The following is an 18,938-nucleotide window of genomic DNA, read 5'->3' on the forward strand; positions in this document are numbered from 1 at the left end:
CTCTCCTCTGTGTTTCCTACTGACCCGGTGGTCGAGCCACCTTTGCCGGTGTTTCCTGCAGGTACTGTTCCGCCGCCGGTCGTCCGTGACACCCCGGGGCCTCTACCCTGCTCGGGTCCCGAGGTGTCACCTTCCGGCCCGGCCTCTGCGCACGACACGGGTCCCGGGTCGGCGCCTCTGACTCCTGCCCCACCGGCACACTTCGCCCAGCCGGTGCGCGTCAACCAACGACGTGCCCGGCTGGCGCCGCCGCCTCCGTCGGCACCGGTGGCCCCCTCTTCGCCGGGGTCACCTACGGCACCGGCGACGTCTTCCCCGCCGGTGACACGACCCCGCCGCCGAGGCCCCCAGCTACCTGGGTCGCGACGCCGGTGTATCACCCTCCGCTTCTTCACCGACACCTGCGTCATGTTCACCCGATAGTGACGCAACACGCGGTTGGTACCCTGCAGCCTCGGGCTCTTGCGGCGATGCCTGGGGACTCACAGGTCTCCCTGGTACCCTTTTCCGTCCGCGAGGCCCTGCTGGACCCTCACTGGCGCCGCGCGATGGAAGAGGAGTACGCGGCCCTCCTCACCAACCAGACCTGGGATCTGGTCCCTCGTCCGCCAGGCTCCAACATCGTCACCGGCAAGTGGATCTGGACCCACAAGCGTCGGGCTGACAGCACTCTTGAGCGGTACAAGGCTCGCTGGGTTCTCCGGGGCTTTACTCAGCGCCCCGGTGTCGACTACGACGAGACCTTCAACCCAGTGGTGAAGCCGGCCACCGTCCATACGGTGCTCTCACTGGCTCTAACGCGCGGGTGGCCCGTGCATTAGCTTGACGTCAAGAATGCCTTCATGGCGTTCTCACTGAGTGAGACAGTCTACTGCAGCCAGCCGGCGGAGTTTGTTGACTCTTCTTGTCCTGACATGGTGTGTCGGCTCAACAAGTCTCTCTACGGCCTCAAGCAGGCCCCCCGGGCGTGGAACCATCGGTTTGCTGCCTTTCTACTGACTCTGGGGTTTGTGGAGGCCAAGTCAGACACTTCTTTGTTCATCTATCACCATGGCGCTGAGACTGCATACCTGCTGCTCTATGTTGATGACATTGTCCTCAGCCTCTAGTGAGTCACTCCTTCGGCGGATCATCGCCTCTCTTCAGCAGGAGTTTGCTATGAAGGATCTGGGTTGGCTCCACCACTTCCTCGGGGTCACTGTTGAGCCTCATTCTGCCGGATTACTCCTTCACCAGCAGCAGTACACTCTTGATATCCTGGAGCGAGCTGGGATGACTGACTCCAAGCCCTGCTCCACTCCAGTTGACACACAGGACAAGCTATCAGAGGACGAGGGTACACCAATGACAGATCCCACTGCCTATCGGAGTCTTGCCGGTGCACTTCAGTACCTCACCTTCACCTGGTCGGACATCACCTATGCAGTTCAGCAGATATGTCTCCATGTGCATGATCCCCGTGAGCCACACCTCACCGTTCTCAAGCGGATCCTTCGCTACCTCCGTGGCATCGTCGACTTCGGTCTCCTCCTTCACCGCCAGTCATCCTCCACCGAGCTTGTCGTCTACACTGACGCCGACTGGGCCGGGTGCCCGGACACTCGCAGCTCTACCTCCAGCTACGCCGTCTTCCTAGGCGGCCACCTGGTGTCCTGGTCGTCCAAGCGCTAGCCGGTCGTCTCCCGCTCCAGTGCCGAGGCGGAGTACTGCGCCGTTGCTAACAGCGTGGCTGAGGCTTCCTGGCTCCGGCAGCTCCTTACCGAGCTCCATAGCCCTCTCTCACGGAGCGCGCTGGTCTACTACGGCAACGTCAGTGCGGTGTACCTCTCTGCTAACCCGGTGCAGCACTAGAGGACCAAGCATGTGGAGATCGATCTACACTTCGTTCGTGATCGGGTCGCCATCGGCGATTTTCGGGTCCTCCACATCCCGACGACTACCTCCCAGTTTGCCGACATCTTCACCAAGGGTCTCCCGTCTTCGACCTTCATTGAGTTCCGCTCTAGCCTCAACATCACCAGTGGCTAGTTGTCTGTGGGGGGGCTCGTGTGTGTTGTACTTCTTTTCGTGTTCAGTCTGCAAACTCCGCTGCGCCGACAGTTCAGACTGCGGGGGGGTGTTAGAGTATGTGTAATGCAGGCCCATGTGGCTAGGCCCATGAGGCCCATGTATTCCTAACTATATGGCCACCGTGGTTAGGGTTGGCCTAAGTAATGAATGACAGTTCTCTAACATATATGAACAACTCTTACTTGCTAGGTCATCAGCTGTTATGCATATTTGTCATTTTTAACTTATTTTTGCAATTTTTCCACTGAAAGAAAAATTAACTTTATATGCATTATGCAACTCAGAATCAGGGATACATGTTTGACTTGCCATTGAGATGTGATAAAGCAGTATAAAAGTGCTATAGACGACATATGATAGCTGGCCCAATGAGCCGCTCGTCTGATATCCTTATGGGCCATGCGCCCACATGTAATTAGGATGGTTATTGAGTAAATAGGAATAGTACCATATTGCTCACCGCCTATGAGACTCAATGCAATCCATCAATTTCCGTGTCATACTCTTGCTTACAAAAGTATGCTTCTAACAATATCCCTTGAGGTAAGAAAAAGTAAGAAAATAAAATAAAATAAAATAAAATAAGGTTTCCTCTCATTTATATTTGCAATACAGTCCTCCACAAAGTCATTCATTGCCAAAGGACATTTTAGTGGTGAAATTGTAGTTATTTGTTTTCCTGATAGCAGGACTTAAGTTCCAGTTTCTGTGTGCCAAGTTTTCCCTTCTTGTTTGTTTTGTTCTGTGTGCCAGGTTTTTCCCTTCTTTCTTGTTTGTTTTGATCACTCGTTTAATACTGACAATTTGATGAACTTTGATTCTCATGTACTCCAATCCATTACTACCTAAATTTCTCATAAAATGATTGCAATTGTATGAATCTTATCAAAATATTGGTAAGTTCTAATTTCAAGCTAGGCTCCGTATCCGTACTGCATAGGCGCCGATCATCCTCGTACTGCGCGTCGCTGTAGCGGACGGCCTCACAGAACCCTCGCGCCTGGAGCTTGACCTTCATCAGCAGGCTCCACTCGTGGTAGTTGGAGCAGGTGAGCTATGGCCATGCGCCGCCGTCGTCGCGGTAGACCTGCACCATCGGGGAGCGCCCACGGCGTCCGCGACGGCACTCTGGGGATGGCGACACGTGACGACGGCGCTCCGGGCTGGGTGAGTGTCCACCAATCCACCCGCCTCCTTCAGCTCCGCGCGTAGAGCGGCGGCCGCGGCCACCGCAGCCTGAGCAGCGGCTGCTGCCTTTGCCGCGGCGAGACGAGCCTCAGGGCTGCCGGGATCGACAGCCTTGCCGTCCCTCCTTGGCGAGCCATCGCTCTTGCCCCCGGCGGCCGCGGCGGCCAGACGCGCTCTCTTGGCAGAGTTGGAAGACATGGAGAAGGCGGTGGCTGGGTAGGGGCTTTGCTAACCTTAGGCTCTAGATACCAATTGTTGCCCAAACATCGCAAGTAAAGGGATAGAAGAATCCCACAGGTCAGCTTGACCAATGGTCGCTTGGATTGAATCTGAAAGTTGCAAAGCATGTGTTTACAATAGGATGGCTGCTGCTTATATAGAGCAGGGCCTCTACCAACTACTTAGCATATTCTTGCATAAAGCAAGATGCTCTAGGCTACATGGTTGCCAAGGTTTCTCATGATCAACTTGAGGGCCAAGGAACCCGTAATGCAAAAAGTAGAAATGCAGAAAAGTAAGATACATGTGCTAGCTTAACACTGTCACTATCCATGCATTTACAATGTTCCGTTGTTTGCACCTTTGTTCTTTCTTACACTCATGGCAGTTAGTGACTGACTGTTGGAGTGTTAGTACAAGATATAGAAGTATTATCATATTTTATTATTGTGTTTGTGAGTAAGCTTGAAGTTCATGTTTATAAATTGATATCAACTTGGCTTCCTAAAGCCTGTGAAGTAGCACTATAGACACTCAGTTGGCATTTTGGTATAACTGTAGACATCAGTTAGCATTTTTCTATCATTGTATGCATATTGTTGCTTGAGAGTAAGATAGTTTCCCTGGCGAATCAGACCAAAAAATCATAAAGCAACTTTTAGCCAGTGATGTTTTTTATTTGCTTTTCAGAATTTGATCTGGAGCCTGTTGCTTCATTCTTTGTAATATCACCACTTACTTCATTACTTATCTTGGCCATCCCAATTCAAAAGATTTTCCATTTTGGATGAAGTAAGTATGATGAAAGATATGTAGGCCTCGTCCATTTACTTTATTTTCTTTCATGCTCAGTGGAGATACCAGTGCATGAAAACTTGCAGGAGTTTTATCTGGGAAAGAGAAGTCCATTTGAATTTTGACATTCTCAACTCAAATTGTGCCTATTTAGCCCAAGGCTACAAAACCGTATACTTATGCCCCCTGAGGTGGATTTTGTCACTTCTGACTGATGAAATGTGATTACTCAGCAAATTGAATCTCTTATGTGCTCTCCCACCTCAAGAGATGCACTCACTGGGCCCCTCAAAAACTTGATGTTTTCTGTGTGGAAAAAGGCAAGGGAATAGCTATATATACAACTGAGTCGCCTGATGCATACTACCATGGCAGCATGATCCACTAATCTGGTGGCTCATCCAAATTCTTGTGGATTGAACAAGCCTGTGAGTGCAGTGAGAACGGAGTTGTACATTATAGTCTAATATATAGCAAGGCTGCAAGGTTCATAAAGGGCCTGCTTGGTTCGCAGCCATAGTGTGCCTTGCCAAGTCTACAGCGGCAAAAACCTCCACCACAGACTAGTACAAAAATTGTGGCACACCATACTTTACTGATCAACCAAACAGCAGACTTGATAGGTGTGACAGCTTTACCTGTGGCAGTGGCTCGTGGTGGTGGGCAACCAAGCAGGCCCATAGCATCAAACAATTAAACTGCTCTACTAAGCCCCAGTTAGGTATGCTCACTCATGGGATTAAATATGTTACGTTCATTCTTATATAGGCAACCTTCTGAAGATATGTATCTTATGTGACCTTGCATCTCACTTAGAATCAGTTTATATACCTGCCAGTGAAAATTGCACCTTTCCTGCTCTACTTTATACAACAGGCCATTTTCCACCGGTACTTAAAACTGTGGTAGCCAGCTTGACTCACTTGTATTTTGAACTTCATGTGTTCAATTCCTTTAAAAAGGATAGGAGTGTTCTCACTTCTGATGCATCTTTTTGAAAGGTTCATACAGTTATTTTTCAAGACATTTTATTGCCCCAAAATAAAAGGACATTACTGTCATGCTGAGACAACATATATTTCATTGAAACATTCCATAGTTCCATGATGTAAGTTGGTGGCAAAATTTGTATAATATATAGAAAATGTTTCTGTTCTATGTACAGGTCAATCAACTATGCGAATTTTAATCATGCATGTGGGTAATTGCATTATTGATTTGTGTTAGGTGGAATATTTTGGTTTCTCTGAAGTTTATCAGTGAGTTCTGGTTTACCTTTTGGAATAGAACTCCAGTATGTCTGTTTGTCTCCTTTCTTTTCCTACACCTTTTGGAACTCTGATCCATCTTAGAGTTCTTCTTCGTTTTCCATATGGTTTGTTCACCCACTATACTGATTGATGTTTCCATCAGTAGTATTTTATGGTTGTGCCTTGCACTTTTATAGGTTGTATTACAAGATGGCAGGTCGGAGCGTCTGACTGTTTGCGCTGGTCCAAATACCGCTTCTGTTCAAGATGCTTTGACAGAGTACCGTGTGATTGAGTCTTGTCCTCAAGGTAGGCAAGAAACAAAAATGCATGTTGAGGAGCAAATGCATTTTATTGTTGTACGGATAAGTAAATTATTACTGCTAGCAGTGTCATTTCAAAATGGGCCACTAAAGCTTCTGATAAAAATAATGTCAAATAGATATCAAATCGGATGTGAATAGAAACAAGTTCATTCAAGGAAAATTCAGAGGCATTAAACTGTAATATAGTTTTGGTATTATTGATGAACATAGATGATGTAGGTTTATGTTTCCCTGTGCTATAAGGTTAGGTGTCCTGGATGATGATAGCCACTGTAAGCTTAGCAAACTAAGTAGATTGCTGAACTATGATGCATCATTTTATTGAATATTGTCGTCCTTTTTAGTGATGGGTTTGGGATATTGTTAGTAAGCAGCAAAATGTGATGCAGTGAAATTGCTTTTAGTTAAGGAAAGTCCATCCTACTTCACATATAACTGTTATTGTGATTCAATAATATTGAAGTTTGCTAATGATTTTAGGGTACACTTGGTTAGAATTATTCCCTCGGACTGGGAGGAAGCATCAGGTAATTATAAATTCATAATACTCCTATATCAGTTATCTCTGAACAAACTGGTTTCGTTGTACTTACTTGCAAGGTACCACGGTCACACTAACCACTCTGAAAAACTTTCTCCTTTATATTCTTGAACTGAGCCAGCTCCGAGTCCATTGTGCGGAGGTTCTGGGAACACCAATTGTTGGGGATTACAAGTACGGACGGCAAGCGCACCAGAACTGGACGCCTCTTCCCATGCCGCAAACAATCAATGAGGAAATGCTCAAGAAAAGGAAGCTTCCCTTTGGGCTTGCTTTGGGCGGTGGAAGCGTAGCTGAGCAGCAGCCACAGCTGCATCTACACTGCAAGCAGATGATCCTTCCTGACATCTCAGCAGCTATGCAGCAGCTGCAGTCTTCAGATGCTGACCACAATTTCTCTGATCTGGAGAAGCTGAGCTTTGTCGCCCCATTGCCATTGCACATGCAGTTGAGCTGGAGGATTCTGATGTCCATAGGCAAGTAATGTTGTCATTTCTTCTTTAGGCATGCCTGCTTGCTGTGCTGTATTACTGTGGGGTTTGCTTTAAACCCTGCATGCCTGCTTACTGGGGCTTGCTGTCGCAGAAAGCTTATAGAACAGCCTGAAACCCTGAATTTGGGCTGTAGTAGTAGTGGATCTCTACAATGGTGAAAGATGAGATCATATGCAGAAACCATGTTGATAAATAGATTATTCTTTGTTTTCTTTTTATTTTTCTGGTTTTCCTCCAGAGATTTTTTTTCATATAATGCCGCATAATCAATGAGCAATGATACAAGTTCATGGATTCGATTAATGCCGCATCATTGCAGGCGTCTGGGGGGTTTTCTGGTGCACCGCAGCCGCAGGGGCGAAATGACCCTCTGCTGTGGTGATGGCTTTCCTTGGTCGTTTTTCTAACGTGTGCGCGTCGTATAAACTTTGACAGAGCGAAACAGCTAATATTGAATTAGTAACTCCGGTCCGCATTTGAGTGTGTTCTTCAATGTTTTGGTGCTTCTTGATATTTGTATTTGCAACGTTTTTTTTCCTCTGGTTAATATTATATTTATATTATACGCGGGAGCAGATTTGGGCCAAAGCCAGTACAGTGCAGCAATAACATGTGCCAAAATATTTCACAAACAATGACAGTAAGAAAATAATAGTGTCATCGTTAGAGCATCCCACTCTTATTCCTGACTCAGTTTGGCATTACCCTGCTCGATTCAATGACTTAAGATACAGCAATACCACTGGATAAAAGAACACATTGCAATGCAGACAGAAACATCCCTGATGCATATAATAACTACATCAAGTAATACAACAATTTAATTACATCAAGCTGAAAAAAGTCCAGCACAAAAAAGGTTGGATGCACGTCCAGTTGAAAATTTCTGGTTTACACTACTTCAGTGGTTTCAATCCGAGTGAGGCCCGGAGCTTGTTCATTTCTATGATCTCGGGGTCATTCGGATCCGGAGCATTTCCTTCACCCTTCTTCTCTTTCTTTTCCTTCTTCCTCTTCGGTTCCTCTCTTGGGCCACCGTCCTCACCACGTCCTCGAGGACTTGCACTTCCACGACCACGCCTCCTGCGGTACTCTCCATCTTCCCGGTCTCTGTCCCGTCGATCTCTGCTCCTTGAGCGGCTCCTGTGCCTGCCACGGTCTCTGTCTCGGCGCTCCCTTTCCCTACCATCCCTCTCCCTGTCTCGATCCCTGTCACGATTGTAGTCATCATCTCGCAGGCGGTGACGGTCTCGATCCCTATCCCGGTTTCTGTCTCTTTCACGATCTCTATCTCGGTCTCTTTCCCGCCCTCTTCCATAATCCCTATCATAATCCCGATCTCTATCATAATCTCTGTCCCTGTAAAATAGACATAAAAGTGCATGCAGTAATTATCTACAGGTGTTTAAATCAACAAACAGCATGAACCAAAAATCCCAAAATAAACTTATTCAAGATATCAAAATTCCCATGCCAAAAGAATAAATAGACCTCATCATCCAACAGTGGAGGTACAGTCAAATAACTAAATCTGCTTTACATGAAAACCAAATGGAACAAGTTTGATTAGCAAGATAAATGGTACCATACTGTCTAAAGTGGTTAGGTTCAAGATTATATTCTAGTTTTAACGATGCCTTGGACTTCTGATCCATTGACTTATCAGCACCTGACCTTTACTGTTAGTTATTAAGTATTAAGTAATTTTTTAACTAACTATGTGCCCAGAAACTACAAAAGAAGATGATTCATATTCTACTTGATAAAAAGCCAGCCTCCCCAAAGTTACTCTACCAAAAACATTGTCACACATGATAATACAAAGTCATTAACATTTTTTATCTAAAAGCAAACAAAATCATCAATATAATCATCCGTTTAGCTGGCCAGTAAAAACATGACATAGTCAATAAACCCTATACAGTATACGTACATTTTATACATGTACAGAAATAGTTTAGCGTTTCACAGAAACAAAAAAAAAATCAAAACTTTCATGATAGCAAATAAGCTTATTACTCTCAAAGCCTGAAATGTGTCAGTGACAGAAGCTGGAAAACATGCAAAACAAAGGAAAAGAAAAGAAATGCAATGGACTCAAAATGTGAACTAAAACAAGATCAATGAAATTGAATAAGCAAGATATTCAATTCAAGATTATTTATGACTATGTATCTGTTTGACCCATCATACTTCTCACTGCACACTATCAGTGCAGAGAAACCTGGCAGAGCCACAATTTTCACTGTCGGAAGTGGTATACCTACCAATGGCTCTTGATATTAACATGCCATGGCAGTAACACTGATATAAATCACTGCAATGATGCAGCAACAGCTTCCGGTATATGATATCAACAATAAGAATCAAAAGCATCTAGACTAGACGTCGCAAATTAACAATGATATTTTGATATATCAGAACATTGTCAAAATTTCAGCTTCTTTAAAACCAAAACAAGCAGGTACCCTTTGGTTCACATATTCAATGCAAGATGCAATATTGATGCTAGACACATTAAGCAGTTGAGGAAACAGTCAGAAAAATTCAACAGTAAACTCAGTATATGAGTGCAGTACAGTTCATGAGGAGCATACCTGTGATGCCTTTCGGGTTTCCTGTCACGGTCACGGTCACGGTCCCTATCCCGTTCCCTTGCAGGGCTCCTTCCACGATGATTATCCTGAAGAGATGATAAAAGCGGATTCAGCATGCCATTAATAAACTTGGTAGATTCACTGCAGATTCACTTCTAAAGTGCTCACATTTTCATGACCGTTAGGTTCATCAATTTCCATAGGCTGTTCCTCCTTGTCTTCCTCTTCTTCCTCAAAATCATCCTCAAGTGCACTTCTTCTCGGTTCCAGAGTTCCAGACGCTTCAAGAACCCATCTATTTAAACAATCCAGAAAATGCCATACATGAGACAAAACTGAGTGTTTCAAGACTTTTTAAATGAGTATGCCAATGAAAATGCCACAAGCAAAATAATTTCCAAGAGCACAGCAGACACTCATTGAACTAAAAACAAACCTTTTCTGGATGCGAGGCAGGGCTGTATCACAGGAGTAATCCTTGGTCAGCAACTCATCAATGAACTCATCAACATGGGTAAGTGTGAACTCTGAAACGAAAATAAAATACCCATGTAAATACAGGGCCAAATACATACCCCTAGTTTCAATTATTATATTATAATTGTCAGTGTGAAAAACATCAGAGTTTTGAGGAGGAAAAAGTAAAACTGTAAATTAAGGGGACACTGGAGCATACGTCCATCGCTGAGCTTGTGCCTGATCTTGCGGTAGTCGTTGTAGAGCGGCTCAAGGTACTGGTAGACGTCAGCAATGGTGCCAGTGAGGCGCAGGTAGAAGGCACCGAGAACACGAACATACCTACAAGAAAACGCAGAAGCAGCATCGATGTTGTGTCAGTTAAAAAGCAATGGAATTCTTAAGTTATTCGAATGGAAGAAAAACAAAGTACACGAGAAGAAAGGTACAATGTTAGCGGAGATAAGGAAGCAAGCGTACTTGTAATCCTCGTTCTTGATGAACTCGACTACGATGTCCTTGTCTGGTTGGATCTGCAGCATCTTGAGCGCGAGGCAGAGGAAAGGGGTGGGCTTGCGGTTGCCGCCGTAGGTTCCGCCGGTGTGGTCGAGCTCCATAGCCTTGTCGACCAGCGTCTCCGCGGTGAGGCCGAAGCACTGCTCCTTCCAGTAGGTGCTCTGGTAGATCTTGGAGCGCACGATCTTCTCCACCAGGTTTTGTGGGTTCGTCCCGTGGATGCTCTTCGCGAGGGGATCCGTGCGGTTCGCCATCGCTTAAGCGCCGCGCCCGCGGCGCGCTTCGGTAGCGGTGACCAAAGGTGGTGGCGGTGGCGGTGACGGCGGCGGCGGACGTGGTTGGGGATTGGATTGGGGTTTGAAAACAAAACCCTAGGAGCTAGCCGGCAGTGCCTGGGGGCTGGGGCAGGCGAAGCTAATGAAAAGGAGAAGAGAGTCCGAAGTCGGTTGGGTCCGGCAGTTCGCCGATACAGTGCCATTTGAAAACTTGTGTACAGTATTCTGTATCACCAGAACTTTATTTTATATAAAAAATACATATTCTTCGGTTTTAAAAAATATAGGAAATACTTTGACCAGTGATCCCTTTAACGGCCTCATTTCAAACAAGATGAAGAGTACTCCTCTGTCCCACAAATAAACACGTTCCTTTGACTTCTATGATTTATGTTGACCGTTCATCTTATTCAAAAAAATTAATAAATATTATTTATTTTTTATGACTTATTTATTGTTAGATATATTTTTATAATAATTTATTTATTTTATTATTTAAAAATAAATAAATAAGACAAATGGTCAAACATGAATCATACCAGTCAAAGAAATGTATTTATTTGTGGGACGGAGATAGTATATTATTTATGCATTTTTATTTGGCAACATGAAATTCATCATGTCAATCTAGGCCTTGTTTATTTTTCAAAAAATTTGCAAAATTTTTCATGATTTCGCGTCACATCAAACCTTGTGGCACATGCATGAAGCATTAAATATAGATAAAAAATAATTATTTACACAATTTGTTTGTAATTTGCGAGACGAATTTTTTAAGTCTAATTAGTACATGAGTGGATAATATTTGTCAAATATAAAAAAAATTGTCCATTTTGCAAAAAAAAAAGCAACTAAACAAGGCCCTACAAAAAGTTGTGTTCGGGTCCAAGAAATAATTGATGTTTAGTTTTCTAGATTCCACAACAATCATTTGTTCACTCATAAATAGATCTGAATAGAGTAGACTATGTACAATATTGGTTTTTCATCTATGCTCAAAGGATATTCGCAGCTTCTTCTTTCCCAAGCCTCGGGGTTTACCATTGCAACCAATGCTTGGATAGTCAAAAATTTAGGTATCAAGGCTTCTACACGCGCTGATAAAAAGAGACTTAAATATTTATGGAAATAGAAAAAGAAGATGTGGTCGAACAGATGGATGCTTTCAATTTTTTGTGGGACCCACTTAAAGATAAAGAAGATGATGCTTAAACTACCTACAGCGTGGACGATATCGGCACCGAGAAAGGAGAAAGAGGCTTGAAGCATTGAGTAGAGACTACATAGAGCTATGGTTGAACTTAAAATCTCAGGCCTTGTTTAGTTCATCCAAAAACTAAAAAAATTTCAAGATTCTATATCACATCAAATCTTGCGGCACATACATGAAACATTAAATATAGTCAAAAACAAAAACTAATTACACAGTTTGTCTGTAAATCGCGAGATGAATCTTTTGAGCCTAGTTAGTCCATAATTAGACAATAATTACTAAATAATGACAAAAATGATACAATAGTCAAAACCAAAAAAAATTTAGAAACTAAAGAAGGCCTCAGCCTCAGAGTCAAGTACAATCCTCGGTGCTTGGTATATTTAAAATGATTCACAACATGTGCACAAAAGGGTGAATGTTCACGGAGCATCAATGACTAATGTTGTGTGTAAAAAGCCTACAGACATCGGTGTCGACATAGCACATGAATTCATATTCTCAACACCTACAGTAGTCTTAGAGCATCTCCAACAGTTTGCTAAAGCACTTGTCATCTAAAAAATTTGGCAAAAGAGGTAAAATAAACTTACTCTAGCAGTTTGGTATTCCCACTTACCAAATCGTTTTGCTTGCCGAATATCGGAGCCGCGTGTGTAACTTTCCGCCGTGCGGAAGCGTTTGGCATCGCGTGATTCTGCGTCTTCGCTGCCCTTCCTGCGCGACAGGTGAAGTTGTGGCCCGTGTTCCCCCCGTCGCCGCTGTGTGCCGTGGTGCTCCATCCACGCGTCGTGGTGGTTTTCCATCCGATCGACCTGCTGGAAATCATGCGTTGGGGCCGGTTGCGAGCGGCGGCGCCCTCCAAGGTTCAGATGTTGTGAAGGATCGGTGATTGGAACCTCCTCCATGGTTCGGATGTTGTGAAGGATCGCTGATTGGAACCTCCGCCACCGTTCGGATGTTGAGCTGAACTCATTTCTATTCTGGCAAGCGTGGAACCTCCGCATTTTTCCAGAGGTTCCGGGGTCTGTAATGACCCGACCATTGACAGGGAAGAACCAGGGTCGCGATGAAGTGAAGGCGTCGGGGTTACCGGTTAACAACCGAATCTGGTGAGCCATCCTCTTTTTTTTATTTGGCAAGTGAAATATAGCAAATTGTTGGAGATGGCGTCTTTTGAACTTGGTAAATAACTATAACAACTTGCTAAAACACAGGATTTTGCAAGTGAAATATAGCAAACTGTTGGAGATGCTCGTGGCTTTTCCAGAAACCTGAAATCGATACTGGTTGATGTTTCAAGCCTTGATACTCCTTCATGCAGTTATGGGTAGTCCAAGATTTAAAATACATACTTCCTCTCCCTGAGTTTATTTGCATGTTTGGAGTTCAAAAAATTTTCCCAAATTATTTGATCAATTAGGCCTGAACGTGCAGTGGTGGTAGCATCATCAGAGCAATGCAGCGCTAGTACAGTGGTGGTAGCATCATCAGAGCAATGCAGCGCTAGTACGTCACATCCTACAGCAACAGCGCTAGCATGTCCAACCGAAAGTGTTTTTAAAAAAACTAAAAACAAAAGAAAAAGAAAAAGAAAAATCAATGGAGGCTAGGCTTTGGGTGACCCGAGACGGAGTGGATGGAGGACGCGAAGTCTGTAGAACATGCACGGGCAAGCGAAGAGGAGGATATAGAGCTACTAGGACATGTTTGCTACGAGGCCTGGGGGTGGCCGTGCTCCCGGCATGCAGCGGCCCGTGTTTGATGTCCATGGGGCGCTTCCTAGCCTGGGCAGCACGGTGCTCAAAGCACCCTTGGGCCTGTCCCTAGGGAAACGACCTCTCCCACCATTTTGCTAGAGCTTGGCTCGCTCGTGCTCCTCCATGCCGATTTTGGGGTGAATCTTGGCATTGCGATGCACTCGCGTAGGAATCCTGAAACCTGTGCGCGTACTTCTCCTCCTGCTGATTTCCACCGCCTATATAGCTCCCCTGCCCTCCCCTCCCCAAGCTCCAGTCCTTCGTCTCCCTTGCTACTCCACCCAATCCCGTGAGAGATCAGCAGCAAAGTGCGGTGTCTGGCAAGGCGGCAGTCTTCCCTAGCGGTGTTCCTCTTGGATCTACTCTAGTGCGACGCAGTAATCGCTTCCTTGCTGGGACTCTAGGAGGCGGTAGGGTTCTTTCTCGTCTTCCTCAGGTCCAGCGGTGCTGTGTACCAGATCTGCTTCCTCTTCATCGCTTGGTCGCCCTCTCCTCCGTTCTCGATCACGTTTGGACTACAAGGTGAAATCTATCTACAAGGCACCTCCTTTTTTTTCTTTTGATGATGTTAGTGTTTTGATTGTGTTGTTCATGTTGCACTATGAGTTGGACGAATGCTATGTTTAGTGATTTGCTTGCTAGGGTTTTCCTTGACATGTTCTTACTGTTTTTACTTATTTGTACACTAGATTTGTTTGTTTTGGATTACTACTAGCTATTGTTTTGTTACAAGCTCTGGGAGGCATATATGTTCAAGCATGCAGCCGTGCCTTGTTATGTTCATCAACTCATGATGTTGTGAGGTGCCAGGGTTAATAGAGTTATTTTGTCTTGCTTTGTTGGTATTGTCTTTCTGCAGTTTTCATTGTTGGTGTTGGTTTGTTAGTTAATCTGGTCGATGATGATGTCCACATGCACTGGGAGGCATGTTCATGTACCTCTGCCTTTATGTACTTGTTGAATGATTACACATCCAATTTGATGCCTGCCTGGGTCAACTGAGCTTTGTTTGTCTTGATATTCATGCATGTAGATGGACCCTACCCAAAAACGCGAGATGATGGCCAAGCAAGGTGTTGTCCTATGTTGCAAGTAGAATTAGGAGGTCTAGACCAGAACCAGACCTTCTGTTGTACCATTTGAGGAGTGATGTTGAGAAGCACATGCAACACACCCTCCAAGCCATTTTCAAGTCCACTGATGTTGAGTGCTTGTCCATGATAAGAATGACCAAAGCTCCTTTTTTTGCTTTGTGTAATCTATTTAGAAATAGGGGACTTGTACCTAAGAAGGCAAGGTGCACTATGGAGGAACAAGTAGCTATGTTTCTCCATATAGTGGGCCACAACCAAAGGTTTAGGGTGGTTCACCAATCTTTTAGGTCAATTGAGACTGTTCATAGGCAATTCCACCAAGTCTTGTATGTTGTTGGTGAGCTTAGGAGTGAGCTCATTAAGCCTCCTTCAACTGCCACTCATCCAAAGATACTTGGTAGCCATAGATGGTACCCTTACTTGTAGGTAACACTATTTTGGTGTTCAATAACACTTCACTGTAGTCTCAAACATAACACTTTTGACGTTTGCATATTTTTCTAGGACTGCATTGGTCCCATTGATGGCACCCATGTGTTGGCAAGGGTGCCTAGGCACATGCAACAACCCTTCAGGGGTAGGAGGAAGGAGCCAACCCAAAATGTGATAGCTGCTGTGGATTTTGACCTCAAGTTCACATATGTGTTGGATGGCTAGGAGGGTTCTGCCCATGATGCCCCACATCTTAGCTGATGCCATAGAGAGAGATGATGGGTTCATTGTGCCTGAAGGTAACTATAGACATGTGCCCAAATAAATTTTCACTTGATCCACTACCTTGGACACTCACAAAGACCATCACTACTGCCTTGTAGGTAAATTTTACCTTGTAGATGCTAGCTATGCTTGTAAGCCTAGGTTTATGCCTCTCTTTAGGGGGGTTAGGTACCACCTTTCTAAGTACAACAACAGGAACTACCCAACCAATGTGAAAGAATTGTTCAATCTCAGGCACTCCTCACTTAGAGTCATAGTTGAGAGGGCTTTTAGGGCTTTGAATAACAAGCTTAAAATTCTTGATAACAAGCCCTTCCGCCCCTATAAGCCACAGGTCAAGCTGGTGCTAGCCTGTTGCATTCTTCACAACTGGATCTTAGGTTTTAACATAGACCTGGTGGTGCCTGATGAGAATTGGGTGCCACCTCAACAGCCTGAACCTCAGTCTAACAGTGACCTACCATCACAAGACTCTATTGTCATGGCAACTAAGAGGGATAGCTTAAGTAATGCCATGTGGTAGGGCAGGGGCACCTCTAGGACCTCATTCATGTATGTCTATTCTTGTATTACTAAGTTTGTTGACTTTGGCATGGAACATTTTGTTTATGTTGTATTTTTTTAATAATTTGTGGACAAGCTGCCTGCTTATTCTTGTGGCTGTTGTTGGTACCTTACTGTTGGTTACATAAATAGGATGGCTTCATCTCCTATTGAGGGTGGGTTAGTCATTGTTGCTGATGTGCTGGATGAGGCTGTAGGGGTTGCTGATGGTGATGTTGTAGCACCCGTTGCCCCCATGAGGTGGAACAATATCACCTCTAGGTTTGTGCTTAGGAGGATGGCTCAGTTTCTTAGTGATGGCACTAGGCCTAACAAGGTATTCAAGGACAAAGATGTGAACTTTGTAGCCCAGTGTCTTAAGGCCTACAGTGGGGATGCAATTAGCCTAACTTAGGTATACAACCACCTAAGGAAGTGGAAGGAAAAATGGTCTAGGATCAGTAAGCTCAAGGACCTTAGTGGAGCACTATGGGACTCTGATGTGAATGCAATCATGGTAGATGGGGAGCACTACCTAGTCCACTGCAAGGTAGAACATTTGAGTTCATATCATGGTTTCTTTGTCTTACCTATCTTACCTATCTATTTTACCTCTAATGGTATTGTATCCCCACCTGCAGGACCACCCTAAGGATGTTGAATTCCTTAACTACCCCATAAGGTTTTATACACTACAAGGTTTTGACCCTTTAGCCACGAAACCTTTGGGCAACACCACTCATTTGGTTGCAATTGGGGGGTCCTATGACACCCAAACACTAAATTGGTAGTAATATGGGTACATATTGCGACACGTTTTTGTGTTGCGCTATTTTTTTGGTTGCAACTAGTTCATCCACTAATCTAGACTTTTGTGGTATACTCACATCCTCAAATTAATTGTCTCAAATTTTTCAATGCAAAGCATTGTCACATGAATCTTAATTAAGATAGAGAGGAGGCGTATGTTACCTCCTTGGCCCTCAGGATGGGAAAGTCTCCGGTCTCTTCATCACTCTCCTCAGTAAATGTGCAATGAATTGCAATTTTATCATTGACAACGAACACATTGTCATGATCAGGACAAGTAACCTTCATCTACAAAAATAGATTATATCGACCAAATCCAATCTAGATTAGAATGATAGCACATGCAAATTTTCATATATCAGCAAGACAAGATCAAAACCATCTCCTATATATTTCTATGCCTGTCATCATAGATCTGAATAATGCCATGTTGCTAAATCTCTGTCAAACCAAAAAAATGAAACGCATGGCTGGAGCATCATAAAAGAGAAACAATCCAGGATGAAACCTCTAAGCTGCTCGACTTCCTCCATGGATCCTACAGATGCCATGCAATTTACATGTTAGGTTAATATGTGAGAAAATCACATATTAACCAAATCCAATCTAGATTAGAATGATGGCTATTAATTTCTTACTGGCAGTGGATGTAGAACATGTACAGAATCAAACTTCACTAATATAAGGTCTCTGAGAGTATTCTTAAAAAAAAGCATCACACAAAAAAGCGGCTAGATTAGTGCTCCATAGAAGCAGTAGACAAACCCTCCACAGTCGACTGGATGGATCAAATAGAAGGAAATATTCAAGTTTGATTGCTCACAGAGAAAGATTCAATGAGATCCAAATACTGAAATTAAAGAACCAAATCGTCGCTTGCATATATGATGAACAGTGTAGAAGTACAACAAGAAAACCCTACCGCGGGTTCCTCGAGGGAGGGATGCTGTGCCACCACCGGGCCCGGAATCACCTCGCCGTCGTGCGTCGCCGCCTCTGCAGGAGGGAGTTCGGGACGCAGCGGCGCCGCCACCGCCGCCGCCGCCGCATTGACATTGCATCGCCGCACGAACCTACTCCTTCTATCGCGCGCCTCATAGTTGGAATGGTGGAGTCCCGATGGCGGCGAGGCTAGTGCAGCAGTGGAGCGGGCAGGTGAAGCAGGGGAGCGGGTAGCCTGGTGATTGTATGCCTATGTACCTCATTGCATAGTGACTAGGACATATGGGAGAGATGGGGGCCTCTGCGAGCACGTGCATGACCACTTCCTCAGAATTGACTGAAACTTTTTCCTCAACACCACACTTGTACATTGTGTGACCATGCAAGTTTTTAGATTTTTCTAGGCACCCCAGGCATTTTTTTCATTTTTTTCTTTAAAAAACAATAAATAATTACAGAAATAGGTAAAATTTGTCCAAAAAATGCCTTGGTGCACACAGCATCATCCCTCACCTACGTAAACATCCTAAAAAAGTTTCAAGTGGTTTGGTGAAAGTTGTGCTACACATCTCTTGTATGCCTATGTACATCATTGCATAGTGACTAGGACATGTGTGAGAGATGGGGGCCTCTGCGAGCACGTGCATGACCACTTCCTCAGAATTGACTGAAACTTTTTCCTCAACACCACACTTGTACATTGTGTGACCATGCAAGTTTTTAGATTTTTCTAGGCACCCTAGGCATTTTTTCATTTTTTTCTTTAAAAATCAACAAATAATTACAGAAATAGGTAAAATTTGTCAAAAAATGCCTAGGTGCACACAACATCATCCCTCACCTACATAAACATCCTAAAAAAGTTTCAAGTGGTTTGGTGAAAGTTGTGCTACACATCCCTTATATGCCTATGTACCTCATTGCATAGTGACTAGGACATATTGGAGAGATGGGGGCCTCTGCGAGCACGTGCATGACCACTTCCTCAGAATTGACTGAAACTTTTTCCTCAACACCACACTTGTACATTGTGTGACCATGCAAGTTTTTAGATTTTTCTAGGCACCCCAGGCATTTTTTTCATTTTTTTCTTTAAAAAACAACAAATAATTACAGAAATAGGTAAAATTTG

The 18,938-nt window shown here is 44.3% G+C and overlaps 2 protein-coding genes across 2 annotated transcripts in view; one reads left to right on the forward strand and one right to left on the reverse strand.

Moving 5' to 3' along the window:
• The window catches only part of LOC8062586 (RNA pseudouridine synthase 4, mitochondrial), a 33,171-nt gene extending 25,813 nt beyond the window's left edge, over positions 1 to 7,358 (forward strand). Inside the window, exons 8-10 of the mRNA XM_021454386.1 lie at positions 5,720 to 5,831; positions 6,329 to 6,375; positions 6,511 to 7,358. Coding sequence (XP_021310061.1) covers positions 5,720 to 5,831; positions 6,329 to 6,375; positions 6,511 to 6,873 — 522 coding nt within the window. The 3' untranslated portion in view covers positions 6,874 to 7,358. The remainder of the gene's footprint in view (positions 1 to 5,719; positions 5,832 to 6,328; positions 6,376 to 6,510) is intronic.
• Positions 7,519 to 10,895, reverse strand: LOC8062587 (pre-mRNA-splicing factor 38). The gene is made up of 6 exons (XM_002461981.2): positions 10,417 to 10,895; positions 10,157 to 10,278; positions 9,917 to 10,007; positions 9,649 to 9,775; positions 9,481 to 9,566; positions 7,519 to 8,242 (listed from the first exon to the last, which is right to left on the reverse strand). Exons 1-6 carry the CDS (start codon positions 10,704 to 10,706, stop codon positions 7,780 to 7,782), a joined length of 1,179 nt encoding a protein of 392 aa, XP_002462026.1. The 5' UTR covers positions 10,707 to 10,895; the 3' UTR covers positions 7,519 to 7,779.

This window comes from Sorghum bicolor, chromosome 2 (assembly GCF_000003195.3).
Source record: "Sorghum bicolor cultivar BTx623 chromosome 2, Sorghum_bicolor_NCBIv3, whole genome shotgun sequence".
Lineage (NCBI taxonomy): Eukaryota > Viridiplantae > Streptophyta > Magnoliopsida > Poales > Poaceae > Sorghum > Sorghum bicolor.